The sequence below is a fragment of the Spea bombifrons genome, chromosome 1 (genome assembly GCF_027358695.1).
Source record: "Spea bombifrons isolate aSpeBom1 chromosome 1, aSpeBom1.2.pri, whole genome shotgun sequence".
Classification (NCBI taxonomy): Eukaryota; Metazoa; Chordata; class Amphibia; order Anura; family Pelobatidae; genus Spea; species Spea bombifrons.
In genome coordinates, this window is record NC_071087.1 from 110,565,419 (window position 1) to 110,591,703 (window position 26,285).

Below are 26,285 nucleotides of genomic sequence, written 5' to 3' on the forward strand. Positions count from 1 at the left end.
GGAAGATTATTGAGACACTGAGGCAGGGCACAGAGCAGACACTGGCAGACAGACATATCCAACCATATAGTAGTCTGAATTTTCCCCAATTTTTAAAATAAACAACAAAAAATTCCCACCCCAGAGTAAGGAAGCTAGAGGAGCAGAAGCAGTAGTAGTAAAGCCTGGGAAGGCACTGGCAGATAGACTATATAGTCCCTTGGTGCAGGACAAACTTTTCACAATATTAGAAAGAAAGAACAAGAATTGCCATTTGGTACAGGACTGGATTTCCCCAGTATTTAAAAATTAAAAACAAGTGATCCCTCAGAGTAAGGAAGAAGATTGGGCCATAACAGCAACAGAGGCAAGGCACAGGGCAAGCATGGGCAAACAGGCACATCTAGCCACTAGTTATATACTGAATTTCCCCAATATTACAAAAAATAAAATAATTGACCACCCCAGAATAAGGAGGAAGAAGTAGCAGCAGCTGTAGTGGAGCATGGCCTGGGCAGGCACTGGCAGATAGGCACATGCAACTCCTTGGTGTGGGACTAAATTTCCCCAATATTCAAATTAAATAAATAAATTATTGATTAACTCAGAGTAACTCTTTGGCAGAACCTTTAGGATGTAATGGAACGGGAGATTTTTATCATGGATGTGCAGCCGAAATCTTTTTTCCAGCACCTTGTAGAAAGTTCTGAAGGCAAAAGGGGGTTCAACCCAGTACTAGCAATGTCTACCTAATAAAGTGGCCAGTAAATGTACATCTGCTGCCATCATTTGACAGTGCCTGCCCATTTTTACTCTGGGGAGTTAGAAACATTCAATTGATGACAGTGCTTGTGATATCGTTGGCACCAGTAGTAGTTGTGGTAGCAATCGCTAGTTGCTTTATTCCATGCTACACCATGGAATAGTTTACAAGGAATCTTCATCTTTGATCCCACCAAGGCACCAGAATATAACCCCTTGGTAGTGATTAATATAAAATCCTCATATTCGTAGGTGGGGCAGATAATGGGCCAGACGTAGGAAGCCTACCCTCTACTTCTATTACATGAGTTTCTGTCTCATTTGATCTTAAAGGTTCCCCCTGGCCCCAGAGAAGAGAGACCTGGCATCAAGGCAATTTAATTCAGTGGAACCACATTGGCTCCACTGAATGAAATTGCCTTGATGCCTTGGAGCATTGTACTTATTGACTCAGCAGTAGTGTTGACCCTGTTTGGTTGGTCTGTGTATTTCCTGGTTTTGACCCTTTACCTTGGACTTCATTCCTGTTTTTTGCTATTTGCACCTCAAGACAAGATAGTGGCTGGAGATGGTGTGTGAGCATGTGGGCAATGGTAGAGATAGGGCAAGGAGAGCAGTGAAGGACTAAGGGGTAAGGAGTACCTAGGAGTAGACTGCAGGAGCATAGACAGAACTAGGGGAGAGGGTAGGGGCCACAGAGACAGAGATTTTTTTTTACACAACAAATTGAATTTCTGAATAAAAAAGTAATTGTAATTTAGTCCAAACCAAAAAGGGAAGGAAGCAAAATTTATGTCTAAATAAATTTGCCAAATATGAAACAAAGAACTAGTCAGAAGTTATTTTGGGCTTTGTGCATTTTAGTTTAGTCAATAATATACATAAGCACTTAATTTTTTCCCTACAAAATTGGGTGTAAAGTTATACCTGCATGTTATACACATGTGTGTACCATGCCTGACATTTTACAGTATATCTTTAAAAAGGATAAGCTCTCAGTTCAGTCTTGAAGTCTTTAACCTCTTAACGACCAATGACGTGCAAGAAATGTCATGAAACTTATGTGCTTCACACATCATGGCATTAATCAAGCTTAGAAACCGATCACAAAATTGTTTTTTTGCCAGTGTTGCTGTATTGCCTTGATATCGAGGAAGCCGCAGGGAGCATGTGTGATCACTTTATATGGGGGCGGCCATTTGCTTTAATAGAGCTTAAAAGACAATCAACTATTTCCTTCTGAGCTCAAACAATTTTGCTAAAATGCCTCGATATTGAGGCATTCAACGACACAGAAAACCCACCCCAGGATGAACAATGATCTCTCCGGAGAGCAACCACAAGCACCATAGCTAGAGACATGTTGCCTCTCGAAAGATGGTTGCGCCCACTGAAAAATAAATTAATTCCCAAGAGTGTCTGTCCAGACAATCCTGCAAGTCAATGGACCCCAGCTTACCCATCACATTGTGATAAGTACAATATATAAAAATGAAAAAAAATTAAAATATTTAAATAAGAAAAGCTAACATAAAAATAATTCTCCAGTGAGCAACCATCCAGTTATATCAACCATCCAGTTCCAACAAAATGTTAAAAAAATCCAAATATATAAAAAAGAAAAAGTTTATTTTTATGAGCAAGTCATACAATTAGTGCCAAAAATCTTGGGATGGAAAGAGTTACATTACTAAGCATTTGAAATACCCATGGGGTGGCCAGCTTCAAAGGTGTCCAAAATAGAACATGGCCATTGGATGTCAAAATGTCAACAGCTATCTGACAGTGCCATATAGCAAGAGCTATAAATACATACCTGAAGTACAATGTGCATGGAAAAAGCACAAAACAAATTACTTTGACAAAGACTGGTGGTATAATTAGTGCATGGAAAGAGTTAAAATACCACTGTTTGGGGTGTCTAGTTTTCAAAAATGTATGGTTTGATGGAAGTAACTTGAATTGGCCGCCTTCAAAGATGTCCCAAATAGGAAATGGGGCAGGATGACCAGATGCCTAAATTCCAAGTTGAAACCCTGAATTGTGTATGTTCAGAATGTGGCATTTAAGCCCCCAAATAACTTGACGAACCCATGCAATGGTGGTATCACTGTACTCGGGAAATGTTACTGAAAAGAAATTGGAGTGTTGTTTAGAAGTGATATATACCAGGAGCAATACATTTATATTTGTACAAAAACACACACACACAAAATACTACCACAAAGGAAAGTGTTAAAAATACCATCATTTGAAATACCCTGGGCTCTCTAGTTTCAAAAATATATGGTTTGAGGGGGTAAATTTAATTTATGTGCTTCGAAGATGTGCCTAAAAAAGACATGGGCAGAATGACCAGATGTCAAAATATCAAGTTAAAAACATAAATTGCTAATGTCCCAGGATGACCAGATTAAAAAAGGCTTCAAAATAGCAAAATGCTATTTATTGTACTATAACTTGCAAAAAAAAGCCCCCCAAAAAAACAAACATAAAAAGTCAGGACAAAGTTTAGTATCTATATCACAGGTTTTTTCATTAGTTTTTATAAATGAGTGCAATATTTTTCAAAAAAGTGTTTTTTTAAATGTCACTATATTTATTATTTTTTAATAGTAAATTACATGATATGATAAAAAATAATGGTATGGAAAGAAAGCCATTCTTGTCCTGAAAAAAAAAAACAATATATATATATCTCGTGTGGGTGCACTAAATGACATAGAAAAAAATTACAGCTAAACATGAGCACCACCAAAAATGTTAAAACAGTCACGAAAAGGTGCAAAAAGTAAAAAATAGCCAGGTCTTTAAGGGGTTAATACATCAACATTGAAGAGCATCATTAAATGTACAACACGTCAAATATTGTTTTGCAGATTAAGATTTATTCTCATCCACTGCACATGACACTTAGTATCTATCAAGATCTTTGTTTAAACATAAACTGCCTTCTCATGGCATTTTTAACATCATTGTTTTTCAAAGTGTATATCAAGGGGTTCATCATTGGTGAAACAACAGAATACAAGACTGAAATAACCCTGTCTTTACTCAATGAATATCTAGAAATTGGCCTCACATAACTGAACAGAACACTGCCAAAGTATATGACCACCACAGTGATATGTGAGGCACAGGTAGAGAAAGCTTTTTGCCTTCCATCTGTGGACTTTATTTTTAATATTGTTAAAATAACGCATAGATATGATACAATGATGCACAGGAAAGGAGTCCACCCGATAAACATTCCTATGGATAGTAACAAAATTTCATTAATAGATGTATCTTTGCAAGAGATTGAAAGGAGTGGAGGTATATCACAATAAAAATAATTGATCTTGTTGTGGTCACAGAAATTTAAATGGAAAGTAAAGAAAGTATGAACAATGGAGTTTATTAGGCCGCTGATCCAAGAAAAACTTGACAAAGATAAGCAAACCTTACGATTCATAATGATACAATATCTAAAAGGGTAGCATATGGCTAGACAACGATCATATGACATAACACAAAGCAGGACACATTCAGTACCCACAAACGTCAAGAAGAAATACATTTGAGTTACACAACCAGCGAATGAAATTACTTTTCTTTCTACTATTAATGCTTGCAACATTTTTGGCATGGTTGTGGAAGTGTAGCAGATATCAAGAAATGACAAATTTTGCAAAAAGAAGTACATTGGCGTGTGTAGAGTCTTATCCAACTGAGACACACAGATGATAGAGATATTTCCTGCTAATGTGAACACATAAATTAGAAGGAGAAAGAAGAACAATGGAGTTTTAAGTTTAGGATTATTTGATAATCCTAAAATTATGAAGTCTGTAAACATTGTTTGGTTTGCATTCATTGTAGCTGTATTTGGTTATTCTGCAAAATAAAATACATGTTAAAAGTATATTTTCTTTCTGATTTTTGTCCAAATCTAAAAGGACAAAACAAAGTAATTTGTTGTATGAAAACAAATGGACTCAATGCGAATGGACCAAAAGTAAAATTTGTCTGAATAGTTTTTGTCCTTTGCACAAGTCTACTGACAACTATCATAATGCTCAGTCTAGTATGTAGTTTCAATATAAATACAATAGTATCTCCATTCAGTTTCCTTCCTTACTTAGGCTGTCGTTTTCCATTGTTCTATTCTTTATAGGTGATCGTACAGTTTATACCACTTTGCAGAATGAAAGCTCCAAGAGGAACTAGCCAAACCATGCTGGGACTTCTGACAAACCCCTATGCAGGGTGATAACCGGTATAGTAATAGAGAAGTATACAAAAAGTAAAAATAGGCACCCAAACACCTCGTACCTTCCCACTAGACATATTAATTTAAACAAAATACCCTTTCTTTCGTTATCCATATATTTAATGAATAAAATAAATCTTGAGCAGAATTTCATGTCAACCAGAAAAAAAAGTCAGTGAAATATTAATTGCAATACATAATAAAAAACAATACATAACTATAGTAAATATAGCCTGCAAATGTGTACATTTGGAAATATACAGTATAGTCAGTAAAGATCTGAACACGAGGCACACATTAGTTTAGTATTCATAAATCTGTGAAATACCGGCCAATACAGAGATATGTATTTTTCTATAAAAATAGATATACAGTATTTTTTTTTAAACTGCCTTATAATATGCCATTAGTGTTGAACATTACTTTATTTGGGCATGGGATATTTACAGTATATAACATTACACTACCTACAATATGATAAAATGAGAAATACACACAGTATGCTATTAATGTAAAATTTACTTAATGTAAAATTACTTTTTTCAGCATCCTCAAAATTCTTACATAAACCATTAATGCATTTTAGATTTTCTTCGTATTGATTCCAGCAGAAATACTATGTAAATAAACACAACATGCATGTTGCAGTTGTAAAAATACATTCTATGTGATTTTTCTGAACTACTGATTCAAAATGTTGAATTTTCTTTTTATAGTAAAATTACTAATACCTTCCTCTCAAGATTTCCAAGGCTGAACAGAATCTGAACAGAAAAATGATTCCTTGTATAAAAGTATAACTGTAAAGAGAAAAGATACCTACTTGCTGTGTATGCCAATTTAATGCAAGTGACCAAGTTTCTTTTATTTAAACATCTTATATGTTATACGGTTGAGATGCAAATACTATGCTTGGGGAAAATTAATCAGTTCCATTGTTCAGTTATTTCTCTGCTTATATACTACAGAGATTTCCCCCCCCAATGGACAATAATGAAATAGTTGTTTTTGCATTTTGGTTTCCATCTTACGGTGGCTGTAATCATATAGCATTTTTTTTGAGAAAATAATTTTTTATCAATGTTGTAATAGTAATACATCTTAGGTGCATACATTTGAGGGTGCCTCAGAGGAGTAGCTAGGGGGGCAAGCTGCCTCCTTTACATAGTTCTGTGTATGCTTACATGTGTTCGTATTTATTACAAGTCTTCCAAATAGATACATGCCAAAGGTATTTTCATACTTTAATGACATTGCATTCTAAATACATAGATATAAATATGAAGTTGGTGCCCCCTTTGCAGCTGTAAAAGCTTCCACTCTTCTGGGTAGGCTTTCTACAATATTTTGGAGTATTTCTGTAGGAATTTTCAACATGTCAAAATTCAAATTTGAAAAATGCACCAGATGTAACCCTTTAGTCCCCAAACAAACCGACAAATACAAGCATGGAGTATCACTAGACTCAGGAGATGATGCTGAACATGTAGTGGGCTATTGTTTGACATATTCCAGGAGCTGTAAATTCATACCAAAAGTAAATATAGCCCGCAAACATGTACATTTGGAAATATACAGTATAGGCATGAATGCATTTTAGATTTTCTTAATATTGATATTGTGGGGAAAAAAACCCACAAACAATTACTACCACAAATTTTTCCTATGGTTGGTAGTAGAATTAGTGCCTGGAAAGGGTTTAAATACCAGTATTTGAAATATCCAGGGGTGTCTTGTTTTCAAACATATATGGTTTGGTGAAGTAAATTGAATTGTCGGGCTTCAAAGATGTCCCAAATAGGACATCGGGCAGAATTTTCAACATGTCAAAATTCCAAGTTGAAAAACTGAATTGCGCATGCTCCAATTGTGGCCTATTACCCCCCAATAAAACCTGACAAACCTATGCATGGGTGGTATCACTGTACTCAGGAGATGTTGCTGAACACATATTGGAATGTTGTTTGACAGTGACATATACCAGAAGCTGTAAATTCATACCTGAAGTAAAATGTATGTGAAAAAAGAAGCAAACAAATTATTACCACAAAGTTTGACGAAGAGTGGTGGTAGAATTAGTGCTAGCAATACTAGCATTTCAAATACCCTGGGGTGTCTAGTTTTCAGAAATATATGGTTTGATGGGGTAAATTGCATTGGCCAGCTTCAACGATGTCTCAATTAGCACATGGGGAAGAATTACATTATTTGAAATAAAAAATGCTACTTGTAATGATTGCCCAATAACTTGCATAAGCTTTTATGAGTAAAATTAGTAAAATATTTTTCAAGTAAAAGCCAGAAAAAAGTACCTTTTTCTAAATTTTTCAGCATATTTTATACTTTAAAATATAAAGTATAAAATTTAAAATATATTTTTTTGTAGTAAATTATTATATGATATAATCAAACTAATAACATCTAAATAAAGTCCTTCTTGTCCTGAAAAAACAATATATAAATGTTGTGGGTTCAGTTAACGAGAAAATTACAGCTAAAGATAAATAAAGTGCAGTGCTCCATTAATAATAACTCTATATTAGTAGTGCTATGCAATTTTGTATTATAAAACAATTGAATACCGTATTGGCTCGAATATATGCCGCACTCCCCCCCCCCCACTTTAAGTCTTTCGGTCTAGCGCCCGACGCCCGGGCGCCGGGCAGGCAGCGGGGTTAGGATACAGATCCCCGCAGCGGTGCAGGGGACCTGTATCCTACTCTCTGATACGCTCAGACAGCCTCCCCTGACAGCACATCTGCACGATGTGCTTTAACAATCTCCCTTGCCGGGAATTCCCATGGGTGGAGTCCCGGCAAGGGAGATTTTTAAAGCACATCTTGCAGACGTGCCGGCAGCGGAGGTTGTTTCTGCTTGCATCGCCGCTGCCGGTGAACGTCTGCGTGAACAATCTTCCTTGCTGGAAGTGCCGGCACGGGAAGTTGAATACGTGTTATGTATAGATGTCCCCCACCGGCCCCGCAAGACCCCGTAGAGTGGCAGCATATCTTGGGGGGGGGGGTAGAGTGGCAGCATATCTCGGGGGGGGGTAGAGTGGCAGCATATCTTGGGGGGTACATCTTCGGGACAGAGTGGCAGCATATCTCGGGGGGGCAGAAACTTTTTTCATTAAAAAAGCACCTAACTTTTAGGGTGCGGCCTATATGCGGGTGCTGCCTATATCCGAGCCAATACGGTATGTCCCTTCTTACAAAGTAACACCCATCGTGTATAAAGAGAAGGAAAAAAAAAACGGTATACTTAGATTCAGATCACAGATGATATCTTAATCGTTTGAGCAACCAAGTTTGGAGAACAGCAGTTTGTGATATTCCACTCAATGTTGTTGTTCAGAGGTCAGATGAAGATGAGGATATTTAAAACCAAAAATTACAATTTATTAATAGCAAAAGTAAAAAAATGATATGCTTACAAGCAGTCAGAGTTCCATGCAGGGGCGTAACTAGACGCCTCAGGGCCCGGGTGCGAGAATCTGTTAAGATGCTTGATGCGATCTACTAAAAGAATGAACAAAGATTTTTCTATTGTACACATTCATTTTCATTTTCTTTCATCCACTGTTGCATTTGTTCGTTCTTTACTCAAATTCAGTAGAATTCAGCACAAAAAACGAATTCATACGAAACGAATGTCCAAGTCTAATTATTTAGACTTGGACATATTGGAGTGGGAGAAATCAGCCATGGATGAGTGCACACGGGGGTCATCATGAGCATTAACAATTCCCTTTGTTTAGGGCCATTTCTAAAATATGGTACAGAAGAGCACGTAAAATAATATACTCATGTATATTCATGTAAAATAATAAAATGGACATAGTACAGCTTGAACATACACGTTTATTATGAACCTTAAAATGTTATGCTAACTTTGAACAATTGAGACACAAAGGAAGTATCTCAAATAAGGCAGAAAACATTAAAAATGCACGCTCTGTGTATTGTGCAGGCAACTCTTACTCAGTACCTAATAGTTGAAAACAGGCTCCTCCTCTGCATGTGATGTCACCAGCAGACGCATTTCACCCCCCCCCTTAGGCTTCATCAAAGTAGTAGTGAGATTACCTAGGAGTAGCAAACTAATATTTGGGGGGGGGGTCACAGTGGTTAGGTTTTATGGTCAAAATAAGAAGGAGAAGCCTTTTACATTTTTAAAAAATTGCTTTCATCAGATCTTGAATCCCTAGATGACGTTTTTCCCTACAAACAATTATAGGTGAAGTGAACTCTATGAGAAATAACATTACATTTAACGATATACAAAATGGACAATAACATTAATATTTATGTTTTCTCTGGGGTAACAGGAAGGACTGCAATTTGAGTTTATCTACATATGAAGGTCTGATTCATGGAGAAACATTGTGCTCTGTTACAAATGTTGCTTATGAATGAACTGGCGTCCCACTGCATTTTTTACATCTTGATTTTTCAAGGTATATATTAATGGGTTCAACATCGGAGTTACAATACTATACACTACTGAAAAAACCTTAATCTTATCCAAAGAGTATGTAGAAACAGGTCTTACATAACTAAAAATGGAGCTACCATAGTATAAAATCACAACTGTAAGATGTGAGGCACATGTAGAAAAAGCTTTCTGTCTTCCATCAGAAGACTTGATTTTGATTATTGTTATAATAATGTATGTGTATGATATAATGATGCAGAAGAAGGGCATCCATGCAATGACAACGCCTATGGACCAGAGCAAGATTTCATTTAAAAATGTATTGTCACAGGAGAGGGAGAGAAGTGGGGGTATATCACAATAAAAGTAATTTATCTTATTGGAGCCACAGAAGTGTAGACAGAAAGTGAAAAATGAATGGACTGCCGAATTTACAAAACCACTGAGCCAAGCAAAAGCGGCAAGGTAAATGCAGGCTTTGTGGCTCATGATGATAGAATACCTAAGAGGGTTGCAAATGGCTAGAAATCGGTCATAGGACATTATACCAAGAAGAATACATTCTGTGCCCACAAAAGCAAAAAATAAATATAGTTGAATTGCACAACTAATAAACGAGATACTTTTTCTTTCAGCTAGAAGCACTTGCAGCATTTTAGGCATGGTGGTTGACGTGTAGCAAATGTCTAAGAAAGACAAGTTGCCCAGAAAGAAATACATGGGTGTGTGCAGACTTTTATCCAGATTTGTTACTAAGGTGATTGTTATATTTCCTACCAAGGTCAATAAATACATAACAAAGAGGCAGAAAAATGCAAGAACTTTTAGGTCTGGGGTTTCAAATAATCCTAAAAGGAGAAAGTCTGTTAATATTGTTTGATTGCCATTCATTTGATTCTGGCTTCTGCAAGGGCCCACAAAATAGCTGAAGACAAACAAACTCACTCTACAGGGCTTTAGGAATCTCCAGTTTTCACCTTTGTAATATGCAAAAATGGATACAACATTTTTGATACACACGATTAATGAGACCACAAAAACCAGAGCATCAAATTGTTTTGTGTGTTTCTGATACAGCAAGTTACTGATGACTTAATTGGTAGAATAAATATTTTCATGACTGCATGGTTTTATATTTTCAGAACATTTTAAACAATCTTGTGCCACAGGAATTGAAATATGTGCAGTTGGAGCAGCATATATGTCGTTTTTATGAAGTACGACTTACGATATAGGTGGTAATTATTTATAAACGCAGCGCGTTAGTGAATTTCATGCAAAAAATATAAAAATCCAAAATTGCGAATTGGTGTGTTCATAATTGAAGATGTAAAGGATTGTAGTAGCTGTGTCAAAATGATAAAGGACAAACTTGGTAACTAAACATTTGTTAGTCCCTCAGTGTAGAGGAAATCATGAAAAGATCTGCTCATCTCAATAGCTTATGTTGATTTTGGATCCTGTTTAGCCAAACAACAGTTGCACAGTACTAGAAAATAAAATGTTGAAAATCGTTGAGTTGGATGCAGATGTTGGCAGAAATTCAGATGCTGGAAAAATAATGTTGTCATGAGAGTTTCCCCGGAGTGGAAAGTACTATTTCATGTATTTTTTCCAGTTCTAGTAAATGAAGATAGATAAAAGCTGTGATATTGTTGAAATATCAAATAACACTATCACTGTGTATAAAACGCAATTTAAAAAAAAATACATTCTGGAAATATGAGAACACAGAATATTCAATAATCAACCCTTGAAACTAATCATTCATGTTCTACTCTGCCACCTGTTATAATTATTTGATTAATCTTGATAATTTTCTTTTTTCCTTTTTTATTCATAGAATGGTAGGAAACATAACAGAACTGCAATGTAAATATATAAAATGAAGGTAAGGGCACTGGTTGTTTCCATTTCATATATTCCAAAAATTTAAAGAAAACACATTCCTTACCATCTTTCATAAATTCCATATTAAATTGATATGTGTTTCCATCAGTGAAGCATTCGGGAGTTCTGTCTGTCTGTCTGCCTATCAATCAATCTATGTAGACTTTCAAATTGTGGCATTAAGGACTCACTTTACATTTCACATGTAGATTCAAACGTTTACATTAGTTTGGTTTAAGTAAGAAGGAGAAGCCAAAAATGGCTTGAAAGGTGACTATGGAGAAAGAAGGGCCTTGGGAGAAAACAGTGAAAATATAATAAGGAAACAAAATTGATGTATAGAGGGTAGAATGGAACAATGGAAAGGGAAAAACTAAGTGGGGAAAAATTCTTGACCATCTAAGGGATGCTTCAGCTAATAATCATATATTTATATATATATATATATATATATATATATATTTACATACTGTAAAATAATTGTATGTTTGAAACGGCACTGCTCTCCTCTTTCTCGTGTTTAAACTCTCCTCGTGAAATTCACTTCAAAACCAAAGAGTAACTGCTTTTCCCGATTGCTGAATACCAATTTGTGTATATATTGTTTTATAGAAGAATAGGAAAGTTTGTAAAAATCAAGCTGTATGTTAAATAAATAACAAAATACTTTAAAATACTATGTTTGTGTCCAAATGTGAACATATACAAAATACCTGTTCATACTAGATACCTGCCTAGCAGCACAGACTTTCTGTTCTGTGTTTTTTTTCTGCGTCTTCTTCTTCTGGGCTTCTGATGAACTTCTGCATGTAATCCTGAAACTTAATCATTATGAATTTGCATCTACTGTATTTGTAAAGGAACACCACCACCAAACATATAGTTATTTGCGAGAAGTACAAATAGTCTGTCCATGTGGAGAATCCAGATCGACAAAACCGAATTTACAAAATGCAAGTATATATTTGTGATGTAATGAAACCATAAGATAAAACCATACATTTCCTACTAATTTGAAAGGTATAGACTATATGGTATAGGATAACAATTTTACACTCAGTAGCTATAAAAATAATATTTAAAAGGTAGCGTCCTAGTTGTACAAAATATAGAGAAACATTTTTGTAACTTAAATGCAGATTAAAATGCAAATATATAAATATATCATTATGATTCCCCTTTCAGATACTGCTTTAATAATACCTTGTCTTTCATCTCTGGGGTCATCCGGTAATGAAGCTGTGTTATGTTGCTGGCCTTTAATACATGTCTTGCCCTGGAGATTTAGTATTTTTTGTGAGATAATAAAAATATTCAAAGTAACCCTATGGGAACAACAGTATGAATTATTTCCTTAGAGGTGTTGGCAAGTGGACAAATTTACTGAATCCAATTCACATTAGTAAAAAAACCTTTCAGCTCACATACAGTGGGGCAAAAAAGTATTCAGTCAACCACCAATTGTGCAAGAAAACCTTGTGAAGACTTATAGAAAACATTTGACCTCTGTCATTGCCAACAAAGGGTATATAACAAAGTATTGATATGAACTTTTGTTATTGACGAAATACTTATTTTCCACCATAATTTGCAAATAAATTCTTTAAAAATCAGACAATGTGATTTATGGACTTTGTTGTCTCATTCTGTCTCTCATAGTTGAAGTATACCTATGGTGGAAATTACAGGCCTCTCTCATCTTTTTAAGTGGGAGAACTTGCACAATTGGCGGCTGACTAAATACTTTTTTGCCCCACTGTATAGCCGCCTGCAGGAGTTGTGTACAACTTGACAAAAGCTGGCATCTGTCAAATTCATTAACTTCTAAGTTGCAAATGCCAATTGGAAATTATTTTCAACTTGTAAAGTTCACCTTTCAACCCAAGGGACGACACTCCCCCCCCAAGAAAAACCTGTAAAAATAAATAAAAACAGAAGTTATCATGACCACCTACTAACCAAGGAGAGGCTGACAGTTGCCTCCACCCCTAGTGCTGTGGAACAGAGGTACCACTTGCATAATCTTGACTTTCCTACAGGCTTGTATATGCAAATTGAGAGTTATTTTGTTATCAAGTGCTAATGCGGGATGGCTTTAGGAATTCTTTTCTCCAACTCGTGTGATTTTGTTGCTGAGTTTGTAGCCAGATCACAAGTACTTACAGTTTAGTGTAATGACCCAACTGTGGCTGTGTCTTATGTGTGGGGAAACATCCCTCACGGTTTACCATTGATTATTAGGTTATAGCTGCCTGCTTTCCTGGTTCCCACTGAGTGTACGTCTATTCAAATATGGTATGTAACCAAAGTGAGTGTGAAACCTCCCTAAACTGCTAAATTCATATTGCCCCTACACAGGTTTGTGATCTTCTCCCTCACTAAAATGCCAATTGACCCTATCATATCTCCTGCTCTCTCTTTGTTCTTATTTCTTTCATTTGAAGAGGCTTTCCCTAAAAACCACATCCTCTTCTAGCTACTATTCAGTTTTCCTCAGAAACCTGGCATCCTGAACCTTTAAAAATAATTAAAAACCCTAGGGCATTTTTGCCTCTCTTTCCTCAAATCTTTCCACATTGGTATCCAAGCCATATGTGTTCACTATTCGTCATCTGTTGGTACAACCTGTGGGGAAGAAACATTTTCACTTACACTTGAAGGGCCCATCCAGCATAGTCAAATAATGCTTGTCACGGAACTAGGGCTGCAGAGGACTGTTTACCTTGTTTTGTTGTTGGTCCTATTCCACTTTTTCCACAGGAGTATAATCACACCCTTATGTTACCAGTCTTGTTGGATCAATGTTTCTCTTGCCCTGTGCCTGTCATAGCTATAATGCTCTGGAACTGTTTAGTGGCTGGGATCCATAGGAGTGCCTTCTGACTTTAAATCTTTTGGACTTCCCGAGCGCCCTTTTGTATATCTGCCAAACGAGTGGTGGGGTACTAATGAGGAGTGATTGGGAGAGGGAGCTCACTAGGAAATTCAGGTTTTTATCACCTCTGTTAGACTGGGGTTCAGCAACCGCGGCTGTGGAGCCTCTGCCCAATTGCATTGAGGACAGTCCCAGGGAACCTTCAAACTGCTGTTGCTTGGGGTCACAACCACATATCACGTCGCTTTTTGGACTGAATAATCTAGTGTTATCCATAGATATCCTGGTATCAACACCACTCCCTCTGGATCACATGAAAGCAGTCACTTGGAGTTATGCAGGCATTACTGTGCTTGGTGTGTGGTTTGTGGCACCAGGCTGTCTGAACAGGGTATTGTTTGGTTGATTATGCCCCTTCCCTGATAAAGCAGTGTTTAAGTTTCCTCAATAAAGTGTTCTTGTTTTCCAAATCAACATTGGTTTTGTCTGACGAGTGAGGTGGGCTGCAATGACTTATTGTCCTTTTCAGGGCAGTATCAGCGCTGTATAGCTATACTCCAGCTAGCCACTGCGCCAGCACGGCTTCATTATATTGCTTTCCCACTTCGTCTCACCAGTGCTAGTTTTATCTAGCGCTGAGGGGGTTAATCGCCAAAGTCTCGGACCGATGGAAGCACAATTTGATGGGTGTATTCAGTCGAGGTACGGAACGTCCCATCACAATGACAAAGGGGTCATTTACAATAAAAAGGTCTTTAAAATGGCAGGCAACAAAAGAAATACAAAAAAATCCTCTCCACACCCAGTGGCAGAGACATTATATCTACTTATTTTTACTCCCACAGACCTAAGTAGGGGGAGGATCTATTATATCTGCCATTGACATGAATAGGCCCAATTGAATTTATTGGGGTCTGTGGAACTTAATATGGCCCATTCGAGTCAATAGGGGATGTAGTGCATCCTTTGAGAATTTCACCAAGTAAATTCTTAGATTAACCATTGCCCCTCTGATCCCCTAATTTGGCACACATCACCTTGGGTGCCATTGACAAGTTAGAGGTCTATAACTAATGAGCATTTAATCTGGTGAAACTTCCATTGTTGAGAAGAATGTTTCCCATTTATTTCATTAAATTGATGCTTAGGGAATGGGTTTGCAAGCATGAACTGACCCACTGTGAACCATTATTTTTAATTACATTTTAAATGGCATTTTGTGGAGCTATATGCACAATAGCTTCCAATTTCCCTAGCCACAAAATCCTGAAGGACTTGCTTTACCCTGCTTGAAATATATATTCTCATCAATTCTTGGTTCATTGCAATGCCGCAACTGCACATTTAAAATGGTAAGTTAAAATGGAGAGGTAAATTGGTTTTCAAAAAGATTTCTTTATTCTGGTGTGTCTCAGTCATAGCAATCTTGATGTTTTGTTATACTATGTATTAGTGTGCAAAGGTTTTAGATATGTCTGAAAAAATACTGTTTATTTTTATCATTTTATAAAATGCAAAGTGAGTGAACAGTAGAAAAATCTAAATCAAATCAATATTGTGTGACCACTTTTTGCCTTGAAAGCAGCATCAATTCTTCTAAGTACACTTGCACACAATTTTTAAGGAACAATTTTTTAAGGTAGATTGTTCTGAACATCTTGGAGGACTAACCAAAGCTCTGGGCTACACCATCATTTGGAGGGCTCATTGTTCCAAATGACTTCGGCTGTATGTTTGGGGTCATTGTCATACTGCACAATAAATTTGGGGCCAATCAGAGGCCTCCCTGATGGTAATGCATGATGAATAAGTATCTGTCTGTACTTCTCAGCATTGAAGAGACTATAATTCTGACCAAGTCCACAACCTCCACCATACTTCACTGTTGCCTTCAAACACTCTTCCTTGTACCACTTTCCAGCTTTTTGAACAAACTGTCTTCTGCTATAGCTAAATATTTTGACTTGCCAGTCCAGACCTGATATTTTTTTGCTCCCCAGTTCTTTTGTTTTCGTTAATAGTTGAGTCACTTGGCTTTGTTTTCAGGTCAGAGGTATTGCTTTTTAGCCTCAGGTCTTCTATGAAGACCACTTCTGACCAGACTTCTCTGGGCAATTTTACCCGTAGACAATTTTACCAGGGTCCCACTGTTTTCTGACAATGATAAGCTCATCGACATCTTTAGATTGCGAAGGGAAGTAAGCAAGATGTGTCTTTCATCTGCTGCACTAAGTTTCTTTGGCCAACCACTGCATCTATGATCAAAAATATTGTCCAGTTCTCTTTGCTTCTTCAAAAGCTTGGCCATACCATCTGGAAGCCCCTGTCCTTAAAATTTCTGACTGGAAGAGACCTTGCTAATGCAGATAACTACCTTGTGTCTTGTTGCTGTGCTCAGTCTTGCCATGGTATATGACTTTTGACATTAAACTGTCTTCAGCAACCTCACCTTGTTAGTGAGTTTAGCTGTTCCTCACCCAGTTTTATCCCTCCTATACAGCTGTTTCTGTTTCAGTTAGTGATTGTGTTTCATCCTACATATTAAATTGATGATCGTTAGCACCAGTTTGGTATAATTGTTTAATGATACACCTAACTATATGCCTAAAAAATCCCAGACTCTGTGCAAATGTACCTAGAAGAATTGATGCTGTCAAATATGTGATTAAGAGTTTTTTTCTGTTAACTCATTTGCATTTTGTTAAATGATAAAAATAAACTATTAACATGTTTAATATGTATTTTTTTAAGCAAATCACAACAGGGTGAATTATCAGACATATTAACAGACAAGTATGAGACCACAACAACAAAAACTTTAGCGAAGCTGAAAACATAGTTAATATAGACATAACTACCTCTTGGTTTTCAGAAAGTTATGGGCTGACCTGCACTAATATTTGTTTTATGAGGAAAAAAGAACAATTTAAAGTACAAAATATTAAAATTTATCATAAATGGTATTGTTGTTACTGAATAAGTATGCTTTGTGATATTTCTTGTGATACCACTACTCAAATGAAACTATGCAACAGCTGCTTAAGCAGGAAAACACAGTTAACATGCCCGACAAGAAAAATGATTCCAAACTGTTAATTGTGATTTTGAAGGCTTTTGAACTTTAGAGAGTAGGTTAATTTTTTAAAGAGCAGGGCATTGTAGCCACAGATTATCGAATCTCTAAAAAATATGTCGCTAGCTTCTGAATTTGAATAAAATATGATATATGAGGATAGTAATCACACATTGTCAAAGAAGTGCATTTCTAAGGAATTCTGAAAATATATATTTTTAGCTGCATTATATTGAGAAAAGAATTGATTCTAACCATAATTGCTCAAAACTTGTCTATAGAACAGTACCTGGAAGTCAACATGAAGGCCAACGTCTCCATTGTATCTGAATTTATTATCTTAGGACTGTCGACTCGTCCAGAACTGGATACTTTTATGTTTGTTCTGTTTTTATTCATCTACACAGTTGCCTTAATCGGTAACCTTATCATTTTGATTCTTACAAGTACTGACCAAGGACTTAACACCCCCATGTATTTCTTCCTAGGGCTTTTATCTTTGCTTGATATTTGTTGTACATCAGCAGTTTTACCAAAGATGCTTACTAGTTATGTGTTAAAATCCAAAGTCATCTCATTTAATGGATGTGTTGCACAGCTCTTCTTTTTTACTTGGCCAATGGGTGTTGAACTTTTACTACTTACTGTGATGGCCTATGATCGGTATATTGCAATTGGAAATCCATTGCGATATGCTACTATTATAAATCGCAGTGCCTGTATTAAGATAGCAGTCACCATTACTGTTATCGGTTCTCTTAATTCTATGACACATACATATTGTACCTTCCGACTTCCCTATTGTGCTGATAATAAGATAAACCATTTCTTTTGTGAGATAATGCCACTGCTGAAATTGGCATGCGCTGACACCTATTCCAATGAAATTGTAGTGTTTACCGCTGATGTCATCCTTGGAATGTGCTGCTTTCTTCTTACCTGCCTATCTTATGTCTTCATCATCAACACTATAATGAAGATACGTTCTGCAGAAGGGAAGCGCAAGGCCTTCTCCACATGTGCCTCACACATTACAATAGTGTCCATGTATTATGGTGCAGTTATTTTCACTTACATTCGTCCAAGGTCCAATCTGTCACTGGACAAAGATAAAATAGTGTCGACACTCTATGCTGTGATTACACCCACTCTAAACCCTATCATATACAGCCTTAGAAATAAAGAGGTTAAAGATGCATTTAGAAGAGTTATCAAAAGATTGGTACACAACAAAGCCCAACATGCACCTGTAATGTAACATGACAATTATCATATGTGTCTTACTGAAACCTACTTGGATACTATAGTATGTGATGTTACAGTTTAAATGATTGTCTTTTTAAAACATATATTACTCTAATTTAACATGAATTTAAAATTAAATAAGCTCCTCTCCAAAGATAAATAACACAACAAAAAATCTGCAGTTTAAATACTCACAAAAAATAAACTCCAAACAAATCCAATAAATATAGTTATGTATCACCCAACTTGTTAAGATTTTTACCCAGATATAGGTATTTGAAATGATGGGCCTACTAATGTAGGCAGGTATTTGTGAAACTAGGACTTTTTATCTATTTATAGCGTAGCTACTGGTGAAAGTGAGACTGATTTATAAAGGAATAGTTAGGCCTGAACATTTGTTTCCAGATTCCAGGGTTAAGAGCTTTGGATTTATTTATCTCCAGTTCTCCATGTAAGTCTACAGTTATCTTTTCATATTCTTTTTTCGCAATGAGCAATATTCACATAGTTTGGAAATATATATATTAAAACCGATAGAATGAAATTACTATGTTGTGCAACCTTTGGGGAAAAACATGTTCACTTTACTCTTAAGGATCCATCCAGCATAGTCAAACAATGCCCTCAAGTCCTCATCAGCCCATGGAAGTCCATCATGTACAACAACAAAATCATTTTTAAAAAGACAGACAAAAAAATACAGAAATCCTCTCTGTACCCAGTAGCACAGTTTCTTTAAATACTTATATTTACTCTCATGTACCAGCGGCCTGCAGTAGTTGGACAATATACTGCATCCATTGATTTGAAAGGGGCCCCATTGACATAAAGTACTTTAATAGACAAGTCATTCAAGTCATTGGAGGATGCAATGCATCTGCTAACCACTTTAGGCTAGTAGTGTACGAATATATATACTGTATATATAACTTTGTTCAGAGGCAACACCTACCTTTTTTTTGTTTTATTTTTCTTGATGGCCCTTTCCCTGATGAGGGCTCAGGAGCATTTCCCACAGGATGCTTGGATGGATTCAATCCCCATTTGTACCTAGTTGAAGATAGTTTTTTACACTCTTTATCCAACAGGGCAGGGATGGGAGGAACATAAGCCACAAATGAGATTCATGTCTCTCCAAAGGCCTACTTAGCACTTTATCAGTATATGCTGTACGCATGGATGGTTGACAAGAGGGGACAATTTCAAATTCAGTGTAAGTTATTAGACATAAAGGCAGAAAAACACCTGTTAGAGTGGTTTGGTCTGCTCTCGTCCTCTGTTTTTCTAGCGGTCTACTTCCCTTCATTCTGGTAGCTGCTTCGTCATAGACACCTACCTGGGCAGAGACGTAGTTTGCTGGCTTAAGACAGAAGGTAGTTTTATTTTAAACATGTATTGCAGCTAGGGTTAATTAATACTCCCATGACTCTTGTCCAGTCTGGTATGTTAAGCATCATGGAAAAGTGAATAAAACTGGAGTGTCAAATGCTAAGTTTTATGTCTTTATGGACTGGCAATGCAACTGCTGTGAAACACACATCTCATAATTCTCAGCCATCCATTTCTTTGGCCGGACATTATGACAAAAGTAATAAAAACATTTTGAATGTTACCACAACTGCTGGAAACTACCATGTGTCATACATTGGATTCAAGCATTTATTTTACTACCCTCTAACTACCCTCTTTTTCGTAATACCTCAGAATCCTATGCTACACAACACAACATTAACTTTTTTTGACTGCAACTCCCATGATATTAGGCCAGCAATAGTAGGAACTTCATGGGAATTGTCGTTACTGGCTGAACACAATTACATTACATTCCATAGTACTGTTACAAGAGAGTCAGTAAAATAATTTTAAATCACACACAATAACAAACTGGTGCAAAAGAAGAAGAGGGTCCTGCTCTTGTGAGCTTACAATCTAGATTGGGTTAGTCGTGGCTAATCTTTACCACCCCAGTTATTGTAAACAGTGGCGTCGGCAGGGGGGGGCCAGAGGGGGCCATGGCCCCCCCAACATCATGCTGTGCCCCCCGGTGTGCCCCCCTAATTGAAACGCCAGCTTTTTTTTTAATAGACCCGGAGGAGACAAAGAGAGGAGCCGAGCGGTCGCTGAGGATTAAGTTCTCAGCAACCGTTCGGCGCCTCTCACTCTTCTCCGCGACCGCGAGGCCTCTGCCTTGGTCGCAGCGCCTTGGTCGCAGTGCCGGCATTTCAAGTATATGTCGTCATATCCGGCGCCTGGCAGTGAAGCCGCGGACACTGCAGAACCAGGGATACAGAGACCTCGCGATCTCACCGCTGGACAAGCCCAAGGTAAGTGAACTTCAAAGGGGGGTAGAAAGTTAGGAGGGGGTTAGAGAGTCAGAAGAGGTAGATAGGAAGTGAGAAGGGGTATAGATTGGGAGGGAGAGGGGATAGATAGGATAGATTGGGAGGGAGAGGGGGTAGATGGGATAGATATGATAGAGAGGGAGGGAGATGGGGGTAAATGGGATAGATTGGGAGGGAGAGGGGGTAGATGGGATAGATAGGGAGGGAGAGGGGGTAGATGGGATAGATTGGGAGGGAGAGGGGGTAGATAGGATAGATTGGGAGGGAGAGGGGGTAGATGGGATGGATAGGGAGGGAGAGGGGGTAGATGGGATAGATTGGGAGGGAGAGGGGGTAGATAGGATAGATTGGGAGGGAGAGGGGGTACATAGGATAGATTGGGAGGCAGAGGTGGTAGATAGGGAGGGAGAGGGGGTAGATTGGGAGGGAGAGGGGGTAGATTGGGAGGGAGAGGGGGTAGTTTGGGAGGGAGAGGGGATAGATTGGGAGGGAGAGTGGGTAGATAGGATAGATTGGGAGGGAGAGGGGGTAGATAGGATAGATTAGGAGGGAGAGGTGTTTATGGGACAAACTTGGCGTACGTTCAGCTGTTTGGGGACAAAGTTGACACAATATGTAATTTGGGTGCTGGTCGGGTTTTATGTGGGCAGTGTGGACACCAGGGTTGGCTTTGGGGTGTGTGACCAGTGATCTATGCCTGTAATTTAGGGTGTTTTATCTATACCTTTAATGCAGAGTTTATATGTAATTTCCAATTGATATATACCTGCAAAGCTGGGTTTTGTGTCATTCTGTTCATCTGTATCGGCTATATTTCCATACATTATTTATGTTTACCTGCAAATATAGGATTTGTATGTCTTATTCAGTTGATCAATACCTGGAGTGCTGTTTCCATGTGTTGTTTATTTGATCTATACCTTCAGTGCTGAGTGTACATGTGATTTCCAGTTGATCTATACCTGCAATGCTGGGTTTGTGTGTTCTGTTGGTTTATAACTGCAATGCTATGTTTCCATACATTATTTATGTATACCTGCAAATACAAGTTGTTTTTTTTTTATATCTCATTTAGTTGCATGTGCTGTTTCCATGTGTTGTTTATTTGATCTATACCTGAACTACAGGGTGTAAGTAAAAGAGCGGTATGGTTTAGTGAATGAGGGGATAAAGGGACTCTGGGGATGATTACAGGGTAGAGGACCTCTCAATGTCACGGTGCAGGACTGACTCTCACGGTCTTTCCCTGATCTGCAGTCAGTGTGGGAAATATTTCTTTTTTTTGTTGTGGTAGCGGAGGGAGTGATTGCATGCAAGGAAGCGTTGAGCGGGGCCCAAGGAAATGCTTGGATAGGGTCCAATTTTTTCACTATAAAATATATTGGCAGCAGGGGCAAATATTTATATATGTTTTGGCAGCAGGGGCTAATATTTATATATTGGCAACAGGGTCTAATATTAATATATATATTGGCTGCAGGGGCTAATATTAATATATATAGGAAGCAGGGACCAATACTATATATATCGGCAGCAGGGTCTAATATTAATATATATCGGCAGCAGGGTCCAATATTAATATATACCAGCAGCAGGGGCTAATTTTAATATATATCGGCAGCAGGGGCTAATATATATTGGCAGCAGGAGCTAATATTAACATATATTGGCAGCAGGGTCTAGTATTTATTTATATATATCGGCAGCAGGGGTTAATATTTATATATATATCGGCAGCAGGGGTTAATATTAATATATATTGGCTGCAGGGGCTAATTATATATATTGGCTGCAGGGACTAATAATATATATTGGCAGTAGGGGCTAATATTAATATATACTGGTAGCAGGGTCAAATATTTATATATATCAGCAGCAGGGTATAATTTTTATGTATATCAGCAGCAGGGTATAATATAAGTATATATCCGCAGCAGGGGCTAATATCAACATATATCCCCAGCAGGGGTTAATATTAATATATATCAGAAGCAGGGTGTAATATTTATATATATTGTCAGCAGGGGCTAACTTCAAAGAGATAAGTCCATATTATGTAGTTAAAAATGCACGTCTAACATGTGTGTGTGTATATATATATATATATATATATATATGTGTGTGTATATGTACCGTTTTATAATTGGCCCCCCTACTTTGGTCCCTGGCCCCCCATGTGCCCCCCCTAAATATGAAAGCTGGAGACGCCACTGATTGTAAACTAAAGTTCTCGTGTTACAAAGGTACATGATGGTCTGTTAGCTACTACTACTACCATGGTCATATACATTTTCCTATAAATGGGTAACTAGCATTTACCTCGCACTAGGAAACCCCTCTACTTGCAATGGGGCTGAGGTAAGGATTTTTCCATTGTTTTCCTAACTATATAGCATTGATGAGGATTATACTTAGACCCTATACTCCCCAGGTTTATGGTGTTGAAAGAGGAGGGGAATTGTCTGGCTGCCATTGGTTAATGAGGGTCCTAGCTGCTGTGAGTTGAATAATAACGTACATATCATATACTACAATTCACAAAATTATTGAATTAATTAGCATTTAAAATGGTGAAACTTTGATTGTAAAGGAAATAGCTATAAGGATAATATCACATGCAGACAATGTTTTTCATTTATAAAATATAATACTAGTTATTTTTGGGAAATAATTAACCCCTTAATGACAAAGCCCCTACATTTACGGGCTCAAAATGCATTGTTTTCAATGGGTTTAGGGATCGCCCATTGTCCTTAAGAGGTTAAATGTTTATATTAGGTAATTTTACATTTTGGAGAATCTATCTCTTTGGTGTTTGGAAAAATCAACTGGTCCACTGTGAAACATTATTTTAATTATATTTTAAAAGGTCTGTAGTGGAAATACATGCACAGTCTTCCCTTTTCCCAGACCACAAATTCCTGAAGGGTTTGCTTCACCCTGCCTAAAATATATATCCACCTTAATTTGTGGTTTATTGCAATGCTGCTAGTCAATATTTAAAATTGTAAGATAAAGTGGAGTGGTTATCTGTTTTTCAAAATCCTTTTTTTGCTCCAGTGTTGCTGTTTTTCAGAATGTTTTAACATTACTACAAGTGGACCAATGCATTTTTGGTGGGATCAGCTCTCAAAGTGTTTTTTGAAGAGATCCTGAAAACCAGATATTTTCAGGTTATTACTTCTTGTCTAAAAGTTAACTTTGTATATTAATTGTACTTTGTAATTAATTTATAATTAATTGTACTTTCTTATCATTACAAAAAATGTTGATTTCTATTCCTATTCCTCTACCTGATGTTAGAGATAAGATTGCAATATAAAATAAGATTTACACTTCTTTTTACATTTTTAAATATAAAAAGATAGCTCAAATATATAAATATAAAATAAATATTTTGTCTTTGTCATGTAAATATATATATATATATATACATATACTTGTCTAATAGCTAATGCAGACAACTTTATGACCACAACAACAAAAATTTTAGGAATAAAATGTTAAAATTTGTTATACAGAGAAAAAAACTTTAATTTGAAAGTACAAAATATTAGAACATTGCCATTTATTTATAAACTGCATCCAAATTATTGTTATCATTACTGAAGTTTTGTCATTTTTCTCATGATACTACTACTAAAATGAAACTATGCAAGATTGGCTGCAGATGTTGTATATTAAGAAAACTACTTTTAATATCAAAATAACCTCTACAATTATACCCACAAATCTTTATGCTCTGTAAAGCTTACAATCTTCAAAATAACACTGTAAAATATTAGTTGCAATGATGTATGGACCGCTTTCACTACCCCTTACATTGACTAAATCACTGAAGAAAGTATTTTACCAGCTATCTGAATTTATTTAGGGTCATATTTACAAAAATAGTCCAGTGTAAATTAGATGGAAAAAGTAATCATCCATTATCACACAAATATATCCACTGCCTGTGTAAAGTAATCTAAAGAAGTATTTTTACCATGTTTGTTTTGAGAAAATAATTGATTCTAACCATCCTTTCTCTTATCTAGAGTAAAGATACTTGAGAGTCAGCATGAAGGCCAATGTGTCCATTGTATCTGAATTTATTATCTTAGGACTGTCGACTCGTCCAGAACTTGATGCTTTCATTTTTGTTCTCTTTTTATTCATCTACACAGTTGCCTTAATCGGTAATCTTATCATTCTTATTCTTACAAGTATTGATGAAGGACTCAACACCCCCATGTATTTCTTTCTAGGGTTTTTATCTTTGCTTGACATTTGTTGTACCTCAGCTGTTTTACCAAAGATGCTTACCAGCTATGTCTTAAAATCCAAAGTTATCTCATATTATGGATGTGTTATGCAGCTCTTCTTCTTTACTTGGCCAGTTAGTGTAGAGCTTTTACTGCTTACTGTGATGGCCTATGACCGATATATTGCAATTAGAAATCCATTGCGATATGCTACTATTATAAGTCGGAGTGTATGTATCAACATAGCAATCATCATCTCTGTTATTGGTTCCTTTAATTCTATGACAAATACCTACTTTACCTTTCGACTTCCCTATTGTGCTGATAATAAGATAAACCATTTCTTTTGTGAGATAATGCCACTGCTGAAATTGGCATGCGCTGACACCTATTTCAATGAAATTTTTGTGTTTACCGCTGATGTCATCCTTGGAATGTGCTGCTTTCTTCTTACCTGCCTATCTTACGTCTTTATCATTAACACCATAATGAAGATACGTTCTGCAGAAGGGAAGCGCAAGGCCTTCTCCACATGTGCCTCACACATTACAATAGTGTCCATGTATTATGGTGCAGTTATTTTCACTTACATTCGTCCAAGGTCCAGTCTGTCACTGGACAAAGATAAAATAGTGTCGACACTCTATGCTGTGATTACACCCACTCTGAACCCTATCATTTATAGCCTTAGAAATAAGGAGGTTAAAGAAGCGTTCAGAAGAGTTATCAAGAGGTTGTACAAAACCAAGACCTCAACATGCACCTGTAATGTAAAATGACATTACATGTATGTTCATGACATTAAATGTTATATCTGTACGAGTGAAATCTTCATGTGCTGTGGGGTGTTACAGTTAAATTATTGGGTCTACAAACCAAACATAGTGTTAATTATAGGATTCTTTAAAGAAAGAATGAACCATGGGGTCCAGTGGTAACACTATTTCTCACTGGTTAAAATAAATGTTAAATTCTATTGTTGATAATTAAGGTTTTTTGCCTCTCAAAATACTATATGTATATGCTTGTACAAAACTGGACATTTTAGGGACTGTTAACTCTTTTAGATATGGAGAACCATAATGCTGTGGGTAGATTCTATTGTCTACAGTTTGCAACGTGTTTATTTTTTATTTTTTAACTCAACTTTTTCTGTTGTGGTTTATAAGTGAATCAGGGTGCACGG

At 36.8% G+C, this 26,285-nt stretch overlaps 4 protein-coding genes across 4 annotated transcripts; 2 read left to right on the forward strand and 2 right to left on the reverse strand.

The window, feature by feature from the left end:
• Nucleotides 1-3,664: 3,664 nt before the first annotated feature.
• Nucleotides 3,665-4,597, reverse strand: LOC128466447 (olfactory receptor 5V1-like). The gene has a single exon (XM_053448248.1). The coding sequence runs from the start codon at nucleotides 4,595-4,597 to the stop codon at nucleotides 3,665-3,667; it is 933 nt and encodes a 310-aa protein (XP_053304223.1).
• Nucleotides 4,598-9,385: 4,788 nt separating this feature from the next.
• On the reverse strand, nucleotides 9,386-10,318 carry LOC128498894 (olfactory receptor 5V1-like). The gene has a single exon (XM_053468519.1). The coding sequence runs from the start codon at nucleotides 10,316-10,318 to the stop codon at nucleotides 9,386-9,388; it is 933 nt and encodes a 310-aa protein (XP_053324494.1).
• Nucleotides 10,319-17,566: 7,248 nt separating this feature from the next.
• LOC128466603 (olfactory receptor 13G1-like) lies at nucleotides 17,567-18,523 on the forward strand. Its single transcript, XM_053448261.1, has one exon. It carries the CDS (start codon nucleotides 17,567-17,569, stop codon nucleotides 18,521-18,523), a length of 957 nt encoding a protein of 318 aa, XP_053304236.1.
• Nucleotides 18,524-24,915: 6,392 nt separating this feature from the next.
• On the forward strand, nucleotides 24,916-25,878 carry LOC128466763 (olfactory receptor 13G1-like). Its single transcript, XM_053448272.1, has one exon. It carries the CDS (start codon nucleotides 24,916-24,918, stop codon nucleotides 25,876-25,878), a length of 963 nt encoding a protein of 320 aa, XP_053304247.1.
• Nucleotides 25,879-26,285: the final 407 nt, after the last annotated feature.

Excerpts from the sequence above, each read along its gene's own strand:
- LOC128466447 (XM_053448248.1), bottom strand. The coding sequence starts at position 4,597 with ATGAATGCAAACCAAACAATGTTTACAGACTTCATAATTTTAGGATTA.
- LOC128498894 (XM_053468519.1), bottom strand. The coding sequence starts at position 10,318 with ATGAATGGCAATCAAACAATATTAACAGACTTTCTCCTTTTAGGATTA.
- LOC128466603 (XM_053448261.1), top strand. The coding sequence starts at position 17,567 with ATGAAGGCCAACGTCTCCATTGTATCTGAATTTATTATCTTAGGACTG.
- LOC128466763 (XM_053448272.1), top strand. The coding sequence starts at position 24,916 with ATGAAGGCCAATGTGTCCATTGTATCTGAATTTATTATCTTAGGACTG.